The sequence below is a fragment of the Erpetoichthys calabaricus genome, chromosome 4 (genome assembly GCF_900747795.2).
Source record: "Erpetoichthys calabaricus chromosome 4, fErpCal1.3, whole genome shotgun sequence".
Lineage (NCBI taxonomy): Eukaryota > Metazoa > Chordata > Cladistia > Polypteriformes > Polypteridae > Erpetoichthys > Erpetoichthys calabaricus.
The window spans coordinates 10640839-10660838 of NC_041397.2; the positions used below are offsets into that span (position 1 = coordinate 10640839).

The window sequence follows — 20000 nt, forward strand, 5'->3', positions numbered from 1 at the left end:
CAAAGCCCTAACTTTTTTCGTGAAAGCTCGTTTCAGTCAATAAGTCTTATGTGTGTGTTTATGTATGTGTGTATATATATGTATATGTATATAAATGTTTATGTGTGTGTGTATATTATATATATAATATATATATATATATATATATATATATAAAAGACAGCAACACTTATAACAATGACAACACAATTACATTGACAATCATGTTACGTTATTTTTAAAATGTTTCCTTTTTTTTCATAACCTCTTTAACACACTACTTCTCCGCTGCGAAGCGCGGGTATTTTGCTAGTATATATATATATATATATATATATATATATATACAGTGGTGTGAAAAACTATTTGCCCCCTTCCTGATTTCTTATTCTTTTGCATGTTTGTCACACAAAATGTTTCTGATCATCAAACACATTTAACCATTAGTCAAATATAACACAAGTAAACACAAAATGCAGTTTTTAAATGATGGTTTTTATTATTTAGGGAGAAAAAAACTCCAAACCTACATGGCCCTGTGTGAAAAAGTAATTGTCCCCTTGTTAAAAAATAACCTAACTGTGGTGTATCACACCGGAGTTCAATTTCCGTAGCCACCCCCAGGCCTGATTACTGCCACACCTGTTTCAATCAAGAAATCACTTAAATAGGAGCTGCCTGACACAGAGAAGTAGACCAAAAGCACCTCAAAAGCTAGACATCATGCCAAGATCCAAAGAAATTCAGGAACAAATGAGAACAGAAGTAATTGAGATCTATCAGTCTGGTAAAGGTTATAAAGCCATTTCTAAAGCTTTGGGACTCCAGCGAACCACAGTGAGAGCCATTATCCACAAATGTCAAAAACATGGAACAGTGGTGAACCTTCCCAGGAGTGGCCGGCCGACCAAAATTACCCCAAGAGCGCAGAGACGACTCATCCGAGAGGTCACAAAAGACCCCAGGACAACGTCTAAAGAACTGCAGGCCTCACTTGCCTCAATTAAGGTCAGTGTTCACGACTCCACCATAAGAAAGAGACTGGGCAAAAAACGGCCTGCATGGCAGATTTCCAAGACGCAAACCACTGTTAAGCAAAAAGAACATTAGGGCTCGTCTCAATTTTGCTAAGAAACATCTCAATGATTGCCAAGACTTTTGGGAAAATACCTTGTGGACTGATGAGTCAAAAGTTGAACTTTTTGGAAGGCAAATGTCCCGTTACATGTGGCATTAAAGGAACACAGCATTTCAGAAAAAGAACATCATACCAACAGTAAAATATGGTGGTGGTAGTGTGATGGTCTGGGGTTGTTTTGCTGCTTCAGGACCTGGAAGGCTTGCTGTGATAGATGGAACCATGAATTCTACTGTCTACCAAAAAATCCTGAAGGAGAATGTCCGGCCATCTGTTCATCAACTCAAGCTGAAGCGATCTTGGGTGCTGCAACAGGACAATGACCCAAAACACACCAGTAAATCCACCTCTGAATGGCTGAAGAAAAACAAAATGAAGACTTTGGAGTGGCCTAGTCAAAGTCCTGACCTGAATCCAATTGAGATGCTATGGCATGACCTTAAAAAGGCGGCTCATGCTAGAAAACCCTCAAATAAAGCTGAATTACAACAATTTTGCAAAGATGAGTGGGCCAAAATTCCTCCAGAGCGCTGTAAAAGACTCATTGCAAGTTATCGCAAACGCTTGATTGCAGTTATTGCTGCTAAGGGTGGCCCAACCAGTTATTAGGTTCAGGGGGCAATTACTTTTTCACACAGGGCCATGTAGGTTTGGATTTTTTTTTCTCCCTAAATAATAAACACCATCATTTACAAACTGCATTTTGTGTTTACTTGTGTTATATTTGACTAATGGTTAAATGTGTTTGATGATCAGAAACATTTTGTGTGACAAACATGCAAAAGAATAAGAAATCAGGAAGGGGGCAAATAGTTTTTCACACCACTGTATATATATATATATATATATATATATATACATACATATACACACATACATGCAGTTTCAATAACATAGAAATCAATATAAACATTAACATCATTATCATATGAGAATATGAATATATAAGAAGCACATTTCATATAAATATAAATTATTAAACAGTAAAATCTTCTTCTGTAATTTGCTACCATGGCAATTTGTGTGTCTGTCCAGGATTTTAAATCACCTGTAGCTCGCAAACCGTTTCACCTATACACTTGAAATGTGGTACACATATAGTACGTCACGTCTACTATCCGCTTCATGGGTGATGATTGTATTACTTTTTTTATCTTTATTTTATTTTATTGTAGAATCAACTCCTATCTGCGCACACCAGGGCGGCCGTGGGCGGATGCGTATGGTGTATTCACTCCATGTTATCGTGCATTGCGCTGTCACTGGTATTTTGATAAAAGAATTTGAACAACATATAAGAAGAGTATAAATTATTAAACAGTTAAACATTAACATTTAAGAAGTAAACTTAGATTAAGTACTACTGCAGTGCCTTCGGGTATACCTCATTTTTTGTTTGCGCATTACATGCTTAAATGTATACATTTTTTGGTGTACCTACCCGAGAACACGCGACATATAACCGAGCGTGGGAGAAGCATGGATTTTAAACACGCGTTGAGTTCATCTGCTGGTCTCCCTCGTGGAATAACTGGTAATGTTTGACTAAAATCTACAGCGAGTAAAACGACATTACCTCCTATTTTTTTTTTTTACGATCTCTGAGATGTTGCTTTTTTCGGTTCAAGGCTTCATAAGCTCTTTTATGTTGTATGGTGTACTTATCCCAAACCATCATCTTTGACATGTTGCAAGACTTTCGCCTTGTATGTAGATCGGGGTAATTACATTCATTGCATTCCTAGTCTGAATCACAATCTGATTGTATGGGTGGTTACCTGGCACTGTAGGGTTGCCACCCATCCTTTAAAATACGGAATCGTGCCGCATTTGAGAATGAAATTGCGCGTCCTGTTTTGAATCAGTACTGGACGTGATTTATCCCGTATTTTTTTTATCATTTTTTTTTTAAAGCAGCGTCTCATGCAAATCATCCCACACGCATTTTATGAAGATGCCTCCTTTCCTACTTTTGATTGGGTAATACTTGATGTCATCGTTAGTTTGATTGGTCTTTTTAACTGTCCAGTGAGGAGGGCGTGTCTTTTAAGTAGAGTCTGCAAAGTGTTGGCACTGAGATGTGGCGTCAGCGCCAGAGTTGAAGCCCCTAACGTTGCAGTCAGCAAGTCGGCTAACATCCGCCATGTGCCGTCTTTCAGTTACGAGAAGCAGATCATAGAATGGTTGAAACTGTTGCCCCTAACGTTGCGCCACGGCGTGTGGTTCGTTTATACCTCGTGTCTTCTCATTAAACTTTTATCTCGCGAATATGTTATTGCAATCCGCAGCGGGAGCGTTTCTATAAACTTAATTTAAACTTACGTTTTACACCGTGCTTTGTTTCCCTTATGAACATGCTTGTATGCTTCACTCGCTCCCTTCTCAATTGTTTAATTAATTTTTTGCTCTTCGCTGTTTGCGGCCCTTCCGTCATTTCCCCCTACTTCGTTCTTTTATCTCGCGAATATGTTATTGCAATCCTTAACGGGAGCATTTCAATAAACTGATTGAAAATAGTTTTGCATTTACCTTTTTAGTAAAAGGCGAGCTTTTAAGCCTGAGAAATCACCCCATAAATGCACACGTTTAATTGCACATGTGTTAATATGTATGGTTACACAGTATTAAAAGACAGTGAACAACGTCAGTTACCTTTGTTCCCGCGTTTGATAAAAGGCGAGCTTTTAAGCCTGAGAAATCACCCCGTAAATGCACACGTTTAATTGCACGTGTTAATATGTATGCTTACACAGTATTAAAAGACAGTCAAAAATTAACGTCATTTACCTTCGTTCCCGCGTTTGACTCATGCTGTAAATCTCTTCCTTGTTTTTAGTTCACGTGATTACGTAGGAGGCGTGATGACGCAATACGTGACTCCGCCTCCTCCATTACAGTGTATGGACAAAAAATATGTTCCAGTTATGACCATTACGCGTAGAATTTCGAAATGAAACCTGCCTAACTTTTGTAAGTAAGCTGTAAGGAATGAGCCTGCCAAATTTCAGCCTTCCACCTACACGGGAAGTTCGAGAATTAGTGATGAGTGAGTCAGTCAGTCAGTCAGTCAATCTGTCAGTCAGTCAGTCAGTGAGTCAGTGAGTCAGTGAGGGCTTTGCCTTTTATTAATATGTATAGATCCTTGGAATCATAAGCAGACCGGCATCTTGAGATCTTAATGTGCACTCAGGTTTGTAAATCATGATAACTTCAGATAAGTAAGCCGGACTTCGGCCATTTAAGTCTTTATATGTTAAAAGGAGGATTTTGAAATCTTCCCATAAACTTAACCGTGAGCCAGTGTAAGGATTTAAGAACTGGAGTGATGTGCATATGAAAGACTGAAAACAAATCAGAGCCAATTTACAATCTTTACCTAACCTAACACACATATTTTACATTTGGAAGGAAACCCCCAAGAGAAAAACCCACAAAGACACAGGAACACGTCCCATACTTCATGTAGATGGTCACCAGTTTCAGGATTAAAACTCAGAAAGCTGAACATATAAGGTGTTGGCAGAAGCAGCAGCACTAACCACTGCACCACCATGCCTTCCCAAGCGTGGTGAGCTTCACAGTAATTCCTTGCAGATGCTGATCAAATGGCATGCATCGTGTCTTAAATATTAATGGTAGGGAATGAAGAGCACTTGATTAATGCTGCACACGGGCAACTTCAATTAGCGCCAATGCTGCTTATTTACTATTAAAGGTCAGCCTTTAAAATACAAAAGGACTTACTGAAAACCTGCCGTTTTATTGATTTATTGTTTTTGAATGTCAGTCCCTAAAACTAATCATTAGCAATTTAGAAAATCGGACTGAAGGGTTAACTAGCTGCTCATTTTTCTCAAATGATCTACTTTGTGAACGTGTGTTAGGCTACTGACAGCTGCAGATGAATGTGGAGGCTCCTGACGTGTAACAAGAGTGACATTCCAACTCCGACCTGCTGGCTGCCTTTTTATTTGTCGTTTCACTCTTTGGCTGTCAGCCCTTTTAGGTTTTCGAGGTGCCTTGGCAGTTCACGTCTCAGATTGTTTTATGTTTTATGTCCTTGGCCCGTTAGCTCAGTGCAGCAGATCATCAGTTGATCGTCCGCTAAGAATTTGTTGTGTTTGACGATCCTCTCAAATTCGATAAACAGATTAGTTCTGTTGTTAAAAATGATTTCTTCCTATCTTTCTTGTTATCTCCTCCCGTTTAGCCCTTTCCGTTTCTTTGGATCAGTCGTCTCTTCAAACGTCTTCAGTTGGTCCAGAATGTTGCTGAATGTTGAATGGTCCTGTACCGCCTGGTTTAGCCTCACTTCAATGGCTTCCAGGAAAATTTAGAATCGATTTTAACCTTTTAATATTTTTTTTTAAGGCTTCGAAGGGGTTAACGCCGCTTAGATCTTGCGGGCCCGTAATCCCATTTAGAGCCCTTAGGTCTGCCAGCCTGGTGTTAATGGATGTTCCAAGGTCTATAGAAAAATGTATTTTGGAAATCGGTAATCTCTACGTATTTGAAAAGCATTATAAGCACATGAGAAAAGTCAATCATCAGTCAGTCAGTTTCCAACCCGCTATATTCTAACACAGGGTCACAGGGGTCTGCTGGAGCCAATCCCGGGGCGCAAAGGCAGGAACAAACCCCGGGCAGGGTGCCAGCCCACTGCAGCATGAGAAAAGTAGACGCTATATTTTACTAAGCATTAAGATGTAAGAGTTAGGATTAAAAAGACTTATCCATCCATCCATTTTCCAACCCGCTGAATCCGAACTCAGGGTCACGGGGGTCTGCTGGAGCCAATCCCATCCAACACAGGGCACAAGACAGATACCAATCCCAGGCAGGGTGCCAACCCACCGCAGGACACACACCCACACACCAAGCACACACTAGGGCCAATTTAGAATCGCCAATCCACCTAACCTGCATGTCTTTGGACTGTGGGAGGAAACCCACACAGACACGGGGAGAACATGCAAACTCCACGCAGGGAGGACCCGGGAAGCGAACCCAGGCCTCCTAACTGCGAGGCAGCAGCGCTACCACTGCGCCACCGTGCTAAAAAGACTTATGCCTCCATGATATTTTATTATTCTCTATAAGCTAGAAAACAACAATAGTTCATTATGCCAAAGATTAGATTTCCAGGAGAGCTGGAGAAAGATGGGCCCTTCACTTAGAGAGGGAATGTCAACTCTTTAATGGTAGCAAGCATAAGGAGTAAGGATGGGCCTCGTCAAACAGGAATGATAGGCAGAGAGGGGTTTTGACATCCCCTCAGTTAAGAAAATTTAATAGAATTAATTAGAGGCAGGATTAGAGCAATGAAATGATAGTCAGATGAGAATAATGGCTTAAATTATAAGAATTGTAATAAATGTATCAGGTGCTTATGGCTCAGGGCTCAAGTCGTCTGAGCTGAGTCTCTATGTGCGTCTTACAATAAAAGCCTAAATTCTGCTGCCTGCCCTGAGACTCCGAGTGCCTTCATTGCTTCAGCAGGTCTCAGCTCAGAAGCATTGCTGATTGAGCCCTTGCTGTCTCTGCTCCCTCCCTTCCTTTTCATTTTAGAACTGCGCCGCCTGTTGAAATGTTTTAATCTTTGCTTACGACCCATCTGTTTGCTTTGGCATTTGGCTTAAGTTGGGTTCGTTTCTCGACTGCTGTTTTTATTTTATCGTCTTTACAACCACAACTATCGCACATTTTCATTCATCTGGTGTAGCTCAAAGTGTTTTACAAGATCAAGGAAGAAAAGTTTATAAAAAATAAAAGTATAAAAATAAGATTAGGCAATACTAAATAAAAAAGAATAAGGTACAGTCTGATGGCCAGAAGGAGGCTATAGAAAATCATGGGAAAGTAAGCACTGCTTTATACTAAACATTAAACACGTGAGTGTTAAGATATAGAAGAAGATGATCCGCTGTGGCAAACCCTAATGGGAGCAGCCGAAAGAAGAAGAAGATTAAATATGTGAGTGTCAGGATTAAAAAGATTCATGTTTACATACAGTATTCTTAATTATTTTGTATGAGCTACAAGACAATTAGTATTTCATAAGCCAAAGGTCAGACGTGCAAGAGAGTCAAAGGATGGGCCCCTCGCTTAGAGAAGGGAACGTGAACTCCTTGGCTGTAAATAATGGTAGCAAGCAAGAATAGTCCTTATAAGAGTGGGGGGTCTGACATCCCCTTAACTGAGAATTATTGGTGGAATTAATTAGAGGGAGGCCTAGAGCAATGGAACGTTAGGAGTCAGATGAGAATAATGGCTTAAATGATAAGAATTGTAATAAATGTTTCAGGTGCTTATGGCTGGACGCTTCATCCGAAATGAGTCTGTATGTCCATCCATCCATCCATTATCCAACCCGCTATATCCTAACCACAGGGTCACGGGGGTCTGCTGGAGCCAATCCCAGCTAACACAGGGCGCAAGGCAGGAAACAAACCCCGGGCAGGGTGCCAGCCCACCGCAGGAGTCTGTATGTGCAGCATACAATAAAAGCCTGATTCTGCTGCCTGCCCTGAGACTCCGAGTGCCTTCATTGCTTCAGCAGGTCTCAGCTCAGAAGCATTGGTGATTGAGCCCTTGTGGTCTTTGCTCCCTCCCTTCCTTTTCATTATAGAACTGCGCCACCTGTTGAAATGTTTTAGTCTTTGTTTATGACCCATCTGTTTGCTTTGGCATTTGGCTTAAGTTGGGTTTGTTTCTCTTCTGCTGTGTTTATTTTATCTTCTTTATAACAACAACATTTATTTCTATCGCACATTTTCATTCATCTGGTGTAACTCAAAGTGCTTTACAAGATGAAGGAAGAAAAGTTTATAAAAAATTAAAATGTAAAAATAAGATTAGGCAATAATAAATATTATATCCGATGGCCAGGAGGACACAAAAAAAATGTGGTGGAAAAAAAAAATCTGCAGGGGTTCCAAGGCCACGAGACCACCCAGCAGCCACTGGGCATTCTACCTAACATTAATGACCTCAATCAGCCCTCAGGGTTTCCAAGCTTCATGTGAAAGAATTTGATGATGATGATGGTCATGTGGACATCTGGCCTTCAATCCATCAATGTAGGGACTGCACGGTGCCCTGATCAGGTGGTGAGGGCGCTGACCACCGCCACAGAAAACTGGAAAAAGAACAGCAGAGAAAAGTAGGAGTTATAGAAAAGCACAGGAAAGTAAATGTTGTTTTATACTAAACATCAAACACGTGAGTGTTAAGATATGGAAGAAGATGATCCGCTGTAGCAACCCCTAATAGGAGCAGCCGAAAAAAGAAGAATAAGATTAAATACGTGAGTGTAAGGATTAAAAAGATTCATGTCTACATACAGTATTCTTAATTATTTTGTATGAGCTAGAAGACATTAGTATTTCATAAGCCAAAGGTCAGACGTGCGAGAGAGACAAAGGATGGGACCCCTCGCTTAGAGAAGGGAATGTGAACTCTTTGGCTGTAAATAATAGTAGCAAGCAAGAATAGTCCTTATAAAATAGACAGAGTGGGGGGGTCTGACATCCGCTTAACTAAGAATTATTGGTGGAATTAATTAGAGGGAGGCCTAAAGCAATGAACTGTTAGGAGTCAGATGAGGAAAAATAATGGCTTAAATGATAAGAATTGTAATAAATGTTTCAGGTGCTTATGGCTGGACGCTTCATCTGAAATGAGTCTGTATGTGCGCCATACAATAAAAGCCTGATTCTGCTGCCTGCCCTGAGACTCCAAGTGCCTTCATTGCTTCAGCAGGTCTTAGCTCAGAAGCATTGCTGATTGAGCCCTTGCGGTCTCTGCTCCCTCCCTTCCTTTTCATTTTAGAACTGCGCCGCCTGTTGAAATGTTTTAATCTTTGCTTACGACCCATCTGTTTGCTTTGGTATTTGCCTTAAGTTGGGCTCGTTTCTCGACTGCTGTTTTTATTTTATCTTATCTTAGCACGTATTCCTACATCTGGTGTAACTCAAAGTGGTTTACAAGATGAAGGAAGAAAAGTTTATAAAAAAGAAAGATATAAAAATAAGATTAGGCAATACAGTAATCCCTCCTCCATCGCGGGGGTTGCGTTCCAGAGCCACTCGCGAAATAAGAAAATCCGCGAAGTAGAAACCATATGTTTATATGGTTATTTTTATATTGTCATGCTTGGGTCACAGATTTGCGCAGAAACACAGGAGGTTGTAGAGAGACAGGAACGTTATTCAAACACTGCACACAAACATTTGTGTTTTTTTCAAAAGTTTAAACTGTGCTCCATGACAAGACAGAGATGACAGTTCCGTCTCACAATTAAAAGAATGCAAACATATCTTCCTCTTCAAAGGAGTGCGCATCAGGAGCACAGACTGTCAGAAAGACAGAGGAAAGCAAACAAATCAATAGGGCTGTTTGGCTTTTAAGTATGCGAAGCACCGCGGCACAAAGCTGTTGAAGGCGGCAGCTCACACCCCCTCCGTCAGGAGCAGAGAAAGAGAGAGAGACAGAGAAAAACAAACAGTCAAAGATCAATACGTGCCCTTCGAGCTTTTAAGTATGCGAAGCACCGTGCAGCATGTCGCTTCAGGAAGCAGCTGCACAGAAGGTAGCAACGTGAAGATAATCTTTCAGCATTTTTAGACGAGCGTCCGTATCGTCTAGGTGTGCGAACAGCCCCCCTGCTCACACCCCCTACGTCAGGATCAGAGAAAGTCAGCGCGAGAGAAAGAGAAAAGTAAGATGGGTAGCTTCTCAGCCATCTGCCAATAGCGTCCCTTGTATGAAATCAACTGGGCAAACCAACTGAGGAAGCATGTACCAGAAATTAAAAGACCTATTGTCCTCAGAAATCCGCGAACCAGCAAAAAATCGGCGATATATATTTAAATATGCTTACATATAAAATCCGCGATGGAGTGAAGCCGCGAAAGGCGAAGCGCGATATAGCGAGGGATCACTGTACTAAATAACAAAGAATAAAGTACGGTCCGATGGCCGGGAGGACACAAAAAAACAAAACAAAATAAAATCTGGAGGAAAAAAAACTAAATCTACAGGAGTTCTGGGGCCACGAGACTACCCAGTCCCCTCTAGGCATTCTACCTAAGATCAGTGATCTCAATCAGTCCTCAGGGTTTTCAGGCTTCACTTGAAAGAATCTGATGATGATGACGGTCATGTGGACCTTCAATCCATCAATGTAGGGACTGCATGGTGCCCTGATCAGGTGGTGGGGGCGCAGATTGTCACCTCAGAAAACCAGAAAAAGAACAGCAGAGCAAAGTAGGGGTTATAGAAAAGCAGGGGAAAGTAAACATTGTTTTATCCTAAACATCAAACACGTGAGTGTAGGGATTGAAAAGATTCATGTCTACATACCGTATTCTTTATTATTTTGTATGAGCTAGAAGACATTAGTATTTCATAAGCCAAAGGTCAGACGTGCGAGAGAGACAACGAATGGGCCCCCTCGCTTAGAGAAGGGAATTTGAACTCCTTGGCTGTAAATAATGGTAGCAAGCAAGAATAGTCCTTATAAGAGTGTGTGTGTGGGGGGGGGGGGTCTGACATCCCTTAACTGAGAATTATTGGTGGAATTAATTAGAGGGAGGCCTAGAGCACTGGAAAGTTAGGAGTCAGATGAGGAAGAATAATGGCTTAAATGATGAGAACTATAATAAATGTAACAGGACGCTGCATATGGTGTGCCATACAATAAAGCCTGATCCTGCTGCCTGTCCTGAGACTCCGAGTGCCGTCATTGGGGCTAAGGGTGCCCGGGCTGCCTAACCTGCTTCAACAGGATTCGTACGGATTGCTGAGCCATGACAAAAATGACAATTCAGTGCATATGCAGAATATCAGGACTACACTAAAATGAAGTTAACCCTTAAACTGCCACGTACTTGGGGGGTTAATGCACTGCCCTGGACGCCAAATACTTTTTTGTCGCACTTTTTAAGGAAACGTCACAATTCACCAAGAAAAAGTGACATTTGAATGGAGCACGTATTTTGGATCATTTTACAAACTGCCGATGATAAAAAGCGATGATCTATGGTGATATATACAAGGGGTGCAACTGACGCCATTGATGAAATTCAGTAAATCACAGAGCCAACTGTGCTTGAACGCAGGCACGCAGAGGCCAACGCTGATGCTGGCAGGCTAGTCAAGTGCAGCGGCTGAATCCCAGGGACAGTGATGCTGATTCGCTAGCGGGCGCCAGTGGGCATGAGCTGGCTGCTTAACCAATGTATGTCACGGACCGATCAGCTCCGGCGTGCTGGAAAATTGCACTGGGAGCCGACGAAAGCCGATTGCGGCGTTCAATGGATGTACATCGTCGAATATATTCAGCTCCGCCGTGCTGGCAGATTGGATTTGGAACTGACTATAGCCGGTTGCAGTGGTTTAAGGGTTAAGCCATATTAAAATAATGAGGTTTTAGCATTTTTTTTTTAACGTGCTCCATCACATCAGCCTGGCGACTTTCTGTCGGTCAGCTATTCCAGATTTTAGATGCCTAACAGCAGAGGGCCACCTCACCACTTCATTCATTTATTTTTAATTGTGTTAATCCATTTTGTTTTTTGTATATCTGTTAATTCTGTCTTATCTGTTCAGCTGGATTTTCAATGTGCTTTATAAACACATTTGACTTTGTATGGTGGCACGATGGCGCGGTTGGTAGTGCTGCTGCCTGGCACTAAGGAGACCTGTGTTCATGTCTCGGATCCTCCCTGTGTGGAGTTTGCATGTTCTCCCCATCTCTGTGTGGATTTCCTCCCACAGTCAAAAGACGGGCAGGTTAAGTGGAGTGACGACACTAAATTGGCCGTTGTGTATGTTTGGTGCGATGGACTGCCGTCCTGTCCTTGTGCCCTATGCTAGCATGGATGGGCTCCAGCAGACCCCGGTGACCCTGTTCAGGATTAAGCAGGTTATAAGTTTCTGTATAAGAATTTCAGAATAGTTTAGATAAGACAAAACCATTCAGACCAGCATGCCAACCGATTCTCCCAAATGAACACTGCTGGTACTCCAGTTCTGCTGTCCACCACACTGCTTGGCAACTCATTTCTACGCATCTGTGGTTGTCTGTGGAAGAAAAACTTTGCAACATTTAGGTCACGTTTGTTTTTTTATTAATTTTGTACCTGCTGGTCACATTCGGAATAAATATCTAGACACACAATTCATATTGGATTTGGATCACTAGCCAATTTAAAATGGGCATTCAAAAAATAAATTAAAGTGGGAACAGAAGTGAGTCGCCTTTATTTGCAGTCAGTGACTCAGCAGTGTAGACTGAAGATTTATTTTACCGCTGTCACACTTGCACGTCTGTGGATCACCCTCTGGGGTAGGTACTGTCACCCCGGGTCAAGAGGGGGCGCTGGTCGCTGTCCTTCTCCTCTGTCATTCCCTCCTCAGTAGAAAGGAGAAGCTCAATGAAAGTGACTGACTCCGCCTCTTCCAGTCCTCCAACTATAAAGCCAGCAGCAGCCAGAAGGAGGCGTTCAGTTTTGAGAAGAACACACTATAGCATGGAGCTCCTTTCTCAAGAGACCAGACATACATAATTACCAAAACTCTGACGGTACTTTTGTGTTGGCACATCTAGTGACCCTTTTTTGTGTTTTTGTGGAATTAAGCGGGGACGGCCAGGTTGGCGTCCCAACATTTCTTCAGTGGAAGTTGCAGTGCTTTCCTCGGTCACACCACCGTAATGTAGTCACCACTAAATCACCAGAGCAAATGAAATGACTGCAGGACGTTGAAGCCTAACGAGGGGCTGTGCTGCCGCTCAGAATGAAGGGAGACGTTCCTTCCAGGGATGAGTTAGGCTCATTTTTCCCTTGGGGCAGTCGTAATACTTTTTTGTTTTTCAACTGTAAGGAACAGAAATTCACCGCTTCATTTCATCATAGGGATCCACGTACATGTAGTGGTGCTGCAAAATTTGTATGTTCAGGAGCCCAAGTGTTTGATTTCCCTGTTTGAAGGATTCATCACGTAAATGGTAGAAGTGCAGGCAGCCATCCAAGTCAGTTATGGGGGACGTGGGGTCAAAACCTGCATGTGTTTCCATCAACAATGTCACTCATTGAATAATGTTGGTGCTTGGCCTTCTTTTTGAATGAGTTCATTAATTCATTAATTTATATTGTCACTCTGTCCGTTTATTATCGATCAAGTAATTAACTACTGTTTGGTGCTTTGTCTCTTTTATAATTTGGTTAATTAATTGATTACTTTTTAACATTTTGTCTCCTTTCTAATTGGTCAATTAACTCATTACTTTTTGTTGCTGTATCTCTTTTCCTATTGGTTAATTAGTTCATTACTTTTTCATGTTTTGTCATTTTTCTTATTGGTTAATTAATTAATTACATTTTGTTTTTGTCCTTTATTTATTAGTCAATTAATTAATTATTTGTTTGCCACTTTATCTCTTTTCTTATTGGTTAATTTATTCATTACTTTTTGATGTTTTTTCATTTTTCATTTTTCTTATTGCTTAATTAATCACATTTTGTTTTTGTACTTTTTTATTAGTCAATTAATTATTTACTTGGTGCTTTATCTCTTTTCTTATTGGTTAATTAACTCATTACATGTTGTGCTTTATCTCTTTCTTTATTGGTTAATTAATTCATTACTTTTTGATGTTTTTCATTTTTCTTATTGCTTAATTAATCACAATTTTTTTTGTCCTTTTTATTAGTCAAATAATTAATTATTTGTTTGGTGCTTTATCTCTTTTCTTATTGGTTAATTAATTCATTACTTTTTGGTGTTTTGTCGTTTTTCTTGTTGGTTAATTAATTCATTACTGTTTCCTTTTTTATTAGTCAGTTCATTATTTTCTTTGTTTGGCGTTTCATCTCTTTTCTGATTGAATAATTGATTCATTACTTTCTGTTACCCTCTTTTCTTATTGGTTAATTAACTGTTTACATTTCGTTGCTTTATCTTTTTTCTTATTGGTTAATTAATTCATTACTTTTTGATTTTTTTTTTCATTTTTCTTATTGCTTAATTAATCACAATTTTTATTGTCCTTTTTTATTAGTCAACTAATTAATTATTTGCTTTGTGCTTTATCTATTTTCTTATTGGTTAATTAACTCATTACATTTTGTTGCTTTAACTCTTTTCTTATTGGTTAATTAATTTATCACTTTTTGGTGTTTTGTCATTTTTCTTATTGGTTAATTAATTCATTACTGTTTCCTTTTTTATTAGTCAATTCATTAATTTTTTTGATTGACGCATCGTCTCTTTTCTGATTGGTTAATTAATTCATTACTTTCTGTTATCCTCTCTCTTTTCTTATTGGTTAATTAGCTGTTAACATTTCAATGCTTTATCTCTTTTCTTATTGGTTAATTAATTCATTACTTTTTAGTGTTTTGTCGTTTTTCTTATTGGTTAATTAATTCATTACTGTTTCCTTTTTTATTAGTCAATTCGTTAATTTTTTTGTTTGGCACTTTGTCTCTTTTCTGATTGGTTAATTGATTCATTACTTTCTGTTACCCTCTCTTTTCTTATTGGTTAATTAACTGTTTATATTTCGTTGCTTTATCTATTTTCTTATTGGTTAATTAATTCATTACTTTTTGATTTTTTTTTCATTTTTCTTATTGCTTAATTAATCACAATTTTTATTGTCCTTTTTTTATTAGTCAACTAATTAATTATTTGCTTTGTGCTTTATCTATTTTCTTATTGGTTAATTAACTCATTACATTTTGTTGCTTTATCTCTTTTCTTATTGGTTAATTAATTCATTACTGTTTCCTTTTTTATTAGTCAATTCATTATTTTTTTTGTTTGGCGCTTTGTCTCTTTTCTGATTGGTTAATTGATTCATTACTTTCTGTTACCCTCTCTTTTCTTATTGGTTAATTAACTGTTTATATTTTATTGCTTTATCTTTTTTCTTATTGATTAATTAACTCATTACATTTTGTTGCTTTATCTCTTTTCTTATTGGTTGATTAATTCATTACTTTTTCCTTTTTTATTTGTCAATTCATGAATTATTTGTTTGGTGCTTTCTCTTTTCTGATTGGTTAATTGAGTCACTACTTTCTGTTACCTTCTCTCTCTTGTTATTGGTTAATTAATTATTTTTTGGCGTGTTGTCTCATTGCCAATTTGTATTAATGAATTACTTTTTTTGCACTTTGGTTCTTTTCTTATTGGTTATTTTTTTTTAATGGTTTTTGGTACTTTGTCTAATTTCTTCATTGGTTAACTAATTTGTATTTTGGAGCATTGTCACCTTCCTAATTGGCAGATTAATTCCTTTTTGGCACTTTTCTTTAATAACTGGTTAATTAATTTTTTCATTGTTGCTCCCTTTTCTCTTTCGTAACTTTTGATGCTTTGTTTCTATTTTAATTGGTCACTCAGTTTATTACGTTTTAGTGCTTTGTCTCTAATCGATTAATTGATGTATTACTTGTTGCTTCCTTTTCATTTTTTAAACTATAAGTTTTTGATGCTTTCTCTCTGTTCATATTGGTTAATTAATGAATGACTTTGTGGTGGTTTGTCTTTTTTCCTGTACCGTTATTTAATGTATTACTTTTTTTCATTTTCCAGAACTCCATCACTGACATCACCAGTAAGCTCCACAACTGCACTCCACACTTTGTTCAGTGCATCAAACCCAACCACTGCAAGAAGTCGGACTTTTTTGACCGATTCTGTGTGTCCCCTCAACTGCAGTACATTGGTGTTCTGGAGATGGTGAAGATGATCCACTATGGTTATCCCGTGAGGCTGACGTTTTCGGGATTCTTGACACGGTAAGCACATAATCCAGCATTTCTGTCAAATACCAAATCTCTCTCGTTAGCAATCCCGCTCGGCTACCGATGATCAGGCGGCAAGTCAAGTTTGGTAAAGACATGGAAAGGTCTGGCGAATTCAGCAAAATTGTACTGAAGTCTGTGGGGTAGGAGACATGGTGCTAGTTTTGAGTGGATTATAATGGTGCTCTGATCTTTTAAGGGTCTCTCCTCCTGGGGGCGAGGGAAGGGTCTGCCAACTATGTTGGACTAATTACTGCGGCCAAGAAAGTGTGACCTGAGATGAGCACTTGTATGTCTCCGCAAGTGTGTAACGCAACATTCACACCCTTGAACTGAATATGTTATGCGAGATGTTCCCAGACTTTTTTGGTTTGTGACCCCATTTTGAAATCTCAAGCTCTATGAAGTAATGATATTCACTTCCCATTCAGTACGTTGCTTAACGGCAAGTTACGGTATTACATTACAGAACATTTACCTCACATCAAAACATAACATGTTGGCACAGATAACCATGTAAAGTGCTTACGATCTTTAATGAGCAGGTTGTGCCCGCATGTCACCCTGCTGCTTGTCATTACGTATAGTCGAGAGAGCGCGCCTTATCTCATCAGTCACGTTTGATTTCAGGCAAACCAGAACACTAAATCCAGCTTTGTACAAATAAGTGCTTCATAAAGGGGAACCAGAAGTTCTAAAGCATAAAGTCACACTGCAAGTTCTTTATCTGTCGTGGAATCTCCTGAGCTCCTATCACGATGCCTAACGAACACCCACAGAGCTTGTGATCCAATCGGTCAGCATTCTGTACTCGAGGGTCTGTCCCTCTGAAGGAGCATAACGTGCTTAAAGCGGCAGTGAAGACACGATGAGCGATGAATCCATGCAGAACAATGAAGTACAGGGTGAGCCAAAATGAAGTACCACCTTTCTCAAGGTCTTTACGTGAGGTAGAGGCAGCCGAGTGGGTTGGGTGGGCATGGGGGTCCTTTGATAGGCGATCCCTTGTAGTTTTCAGTCGCCTTGGCCCGGTGCTGTCGAAGCGTTCTTCAAAAACAACGAATCCATCATCACTACGCAACGTGCCTTCAGCATTCCTTCCAAATCACAAAACAGTTCTAAATTTAGACAGACGGGTACAACATTGAACAGAAAATCTCCCGGCCGTCCTCTGATTGTACGAACGCCTGAAAACATTCCAAGCCGCAAGGGCATCCGATTTGCCTTTTCCTAGACGTTCAGCGCAGGGTCGTGGCCTCTGAGGTCGGATCCCATGTAGAATCGACACGATGGGATAGAAGGTCAGCTATGGGTGCAAATCCTTATTTGATCTGCGCACACCAGCTCTCTGAAGTATTCAGTTTATTCAGAGTATTCAAAGTTTATCTCGTCCGCGATTATCGTCTCTCGTACTGGAGTTAGGGTTAGTTCGAGAGACTGAGCGAGGAGTCGGAGTGTCTGGGATTGCGAGGGTCCTGATTAAAACCAAGAGCTAGGTCTTTAATGACTTCTTGGGCACGGCCATCAGCAGTGTGTGTGTCTGCGGAGAGAGTGTCGACCGCATTGAGAGGTTTACTGACCTCGGCAGTGACATTCATGTGACTCTGGTGATCTCTTCCTATGAAGTCAGTAGACGGATTGGGAGAGCATGAGAGCAGGTGCCCAGGGAAGAGAAGTGCCGCTCTTCTGGACCCTCCTTCCTCCAGGAGTCCCGGCGGGGCAGGGTTCCTGGCCGTCTATCACAATTTACAAGTTCAGTCAGCGGTCCTTTATGGCTTCCGCACATTTGTTTCACAGTGGAGACAGACCCTCTGTGTTTTTTGGGGGTCTGTCAGGGGTGTTCTTGCTCCTACTCTGTTCAGTGCTTGCATGGACTGGGTGTTGGGCAGAGTCGTGGGGTCCAGCAACTGTGTGGCATCTGTTGGTGAAGAAAGATTCACTGATCTTGACTTTGTCAACAATGCTGTCAGCTTTGCAGAGTCAATGGAGGCTCTCGAGAGACTAAGCGAGGAGTTGGAGTGTCTGGGCTTGCGATGGTCCAACACCCTGGTCTTTAATGACCTCTTGGGCACAGCCATCAGCAGTGTGTCTGTCTACGGAGAGAGTGTCGACCTCATTGAGGGGTTTACTTACCTGGGCAGTGACATTCATATGACTCTGATGTCTCTTCCTATGAAGCCAGCAGATGGGCTGGGAGGTCATGAGGTCACTGGAAAAGGGTGTGTGGTCCTCCCCATATCTCTGCAAAAGGACGAAGGTCCAAGTCTTTAGAGTCCTGGTTCACCGTGTTTGTGAGACATGGACGCTATCCAGTGACCTGAGACGAAGACTGGACTCCTTCATGTGTGTCTCTTCAGGGAATCCTTGGGTTCTGCTGGTTTGACTTTGTGTTGTTCATGGAGTCCCGAATGAGGCACATGACCTGCATTGTGAGGAACGGGTTTTCCTTTTTTAAATAAATTCTTACAATCTCTTATGGGAGTTTCCTGATAAACACCAAGAACCAGGCCTTCAGTGACCTATTGGGCACGGCCATCAGCAGTGTGTCTGTCTGCGGAGAGAGTGTCGACCTCGTCGAGAGGTTTACTTATCTGGGCAAGTGACATTCATATGTCTCTGGTGACTCTTCCTATGAAACCAGCAGATGGGCTGGGAGGTCATGAGGTCACTGGAAAGGGGTGTGTGGTCCTCCCCATATCTCTGCAAAAGGACGAAGGTCCAAGTCTTTAGAGTCCTGGTTCACCCTGTTTGTGAGACATGGTTTAAAAGATTTTATCTTTATATATAATACGCTACCATGGCTGTTTTTTTGTCTGTCCAGGATTTTAAATCACATGTAGCTCACAATGTGATGTCTACTATCCGCTTTCAGAGTGATGATTTTTATTACTCTTTTTATTTTTATTTTATTTTATTGTAGAATCAACTCTCGGCAGCGCGCAACAGGGCGGCCGTGTGGCGCATGTATACAGGCGCCGTTCTCATTCCCTACCACCTTCGCAGTCACTTCCACTACCTCTTCATATCTTAAATCATTCTTGAGGCAGATTGAAGACTTAAGTGACAGCTTAAGTGAAAAATTAAAGAAAACAAACTAAGTAATTACAACACAAACACTGACTTAATCAGTTTTAATGTGAAAAGATGCCGACAAAAGAAGAGAAGAAGTGGGCCGCTAGGGTGGAGAAAAGAAGAGCTGCTCAGGAAGCAACAAATGCATCAACCTCTGAGCAAATGAATGATAAACGTACAGAGAAAGAGGATGAAGACTAGGAATGGTCAAGTCAAGTGGATTCACTGCACGTTATCATGCAGTGCGGCATTACTGGTATATATTATATACTAGCAAAATACCCGCGCTTCGCAGTGAAGAAGTAGTGTGTTAAAGAGGTTATGAAAAAGTAAAGGAAACATTTTAAAAATAATGTAACATGATTGTCAATGTAATTGTGTTGTCATTGTTATAAGTGTTGCTGTCATATATATATATATATATATACATACATATACACATATATTATATATATATATATATATGTATATATATGTATTTTATATATATATATATATATATATACACATATATTATATATATATATATATATATATATATACACACATATTATATAATAATAATAAATAATAATTCATTACATTTATATATATACACACACATATATATATAATATATATATATACAAATATATATATAATATATATATATATATACACATATATATATATATAATATACAGTGGTGTGAAAAACTATTTGCCCCCTTCCTGATTTCTTATTCTTTTGCATGTTTGTCACACAAAATGTTTCTGATCATCAAACACATTTAACCATTAGTCAAATATAACACAAGTAAACACAAAATGCAGTTTGTAAATGGTGGTTTTTATTATTTAGGGAGAAAAAAAATCCAAACCTACATGGCCCTGTGTGAAAAAGTAATTTCCCCCTGAACCTAATAACTGGTTGGGCCACCCTTAGCAGCAATAACTGCAATCAAGCGTTTGCGATAACTTGCAATGAGTCTTTTACAGCACTCTGGAGGAATTTTG

The 20000-nt window shown here is 40.0% G+C and overlaps 1 protein-coding gene across 2 annotated transcripts in view; it reads left to right on the forward strand.

Annotated features, from left to right (window-relative positions):
* myo16 (myosin XVI) overlaps positions 1–20000 on the forward strand; it is a 774098-nt gene that overhangs the window by 602364 nt on the left and 151734 nt on the right. For both annotated transcript variants that reach the window (XM_051926297.1, XM_051926296.1), the window contains exon 27: positions 15722–15927. In XM_051926297.1, coding sequence (XP_051782257.1) covers positions 15722–15927 — 206 coding nt within the window. The remainder of the gene's footprint in view (positions 1–15721; positions 15928–20000) is intronic.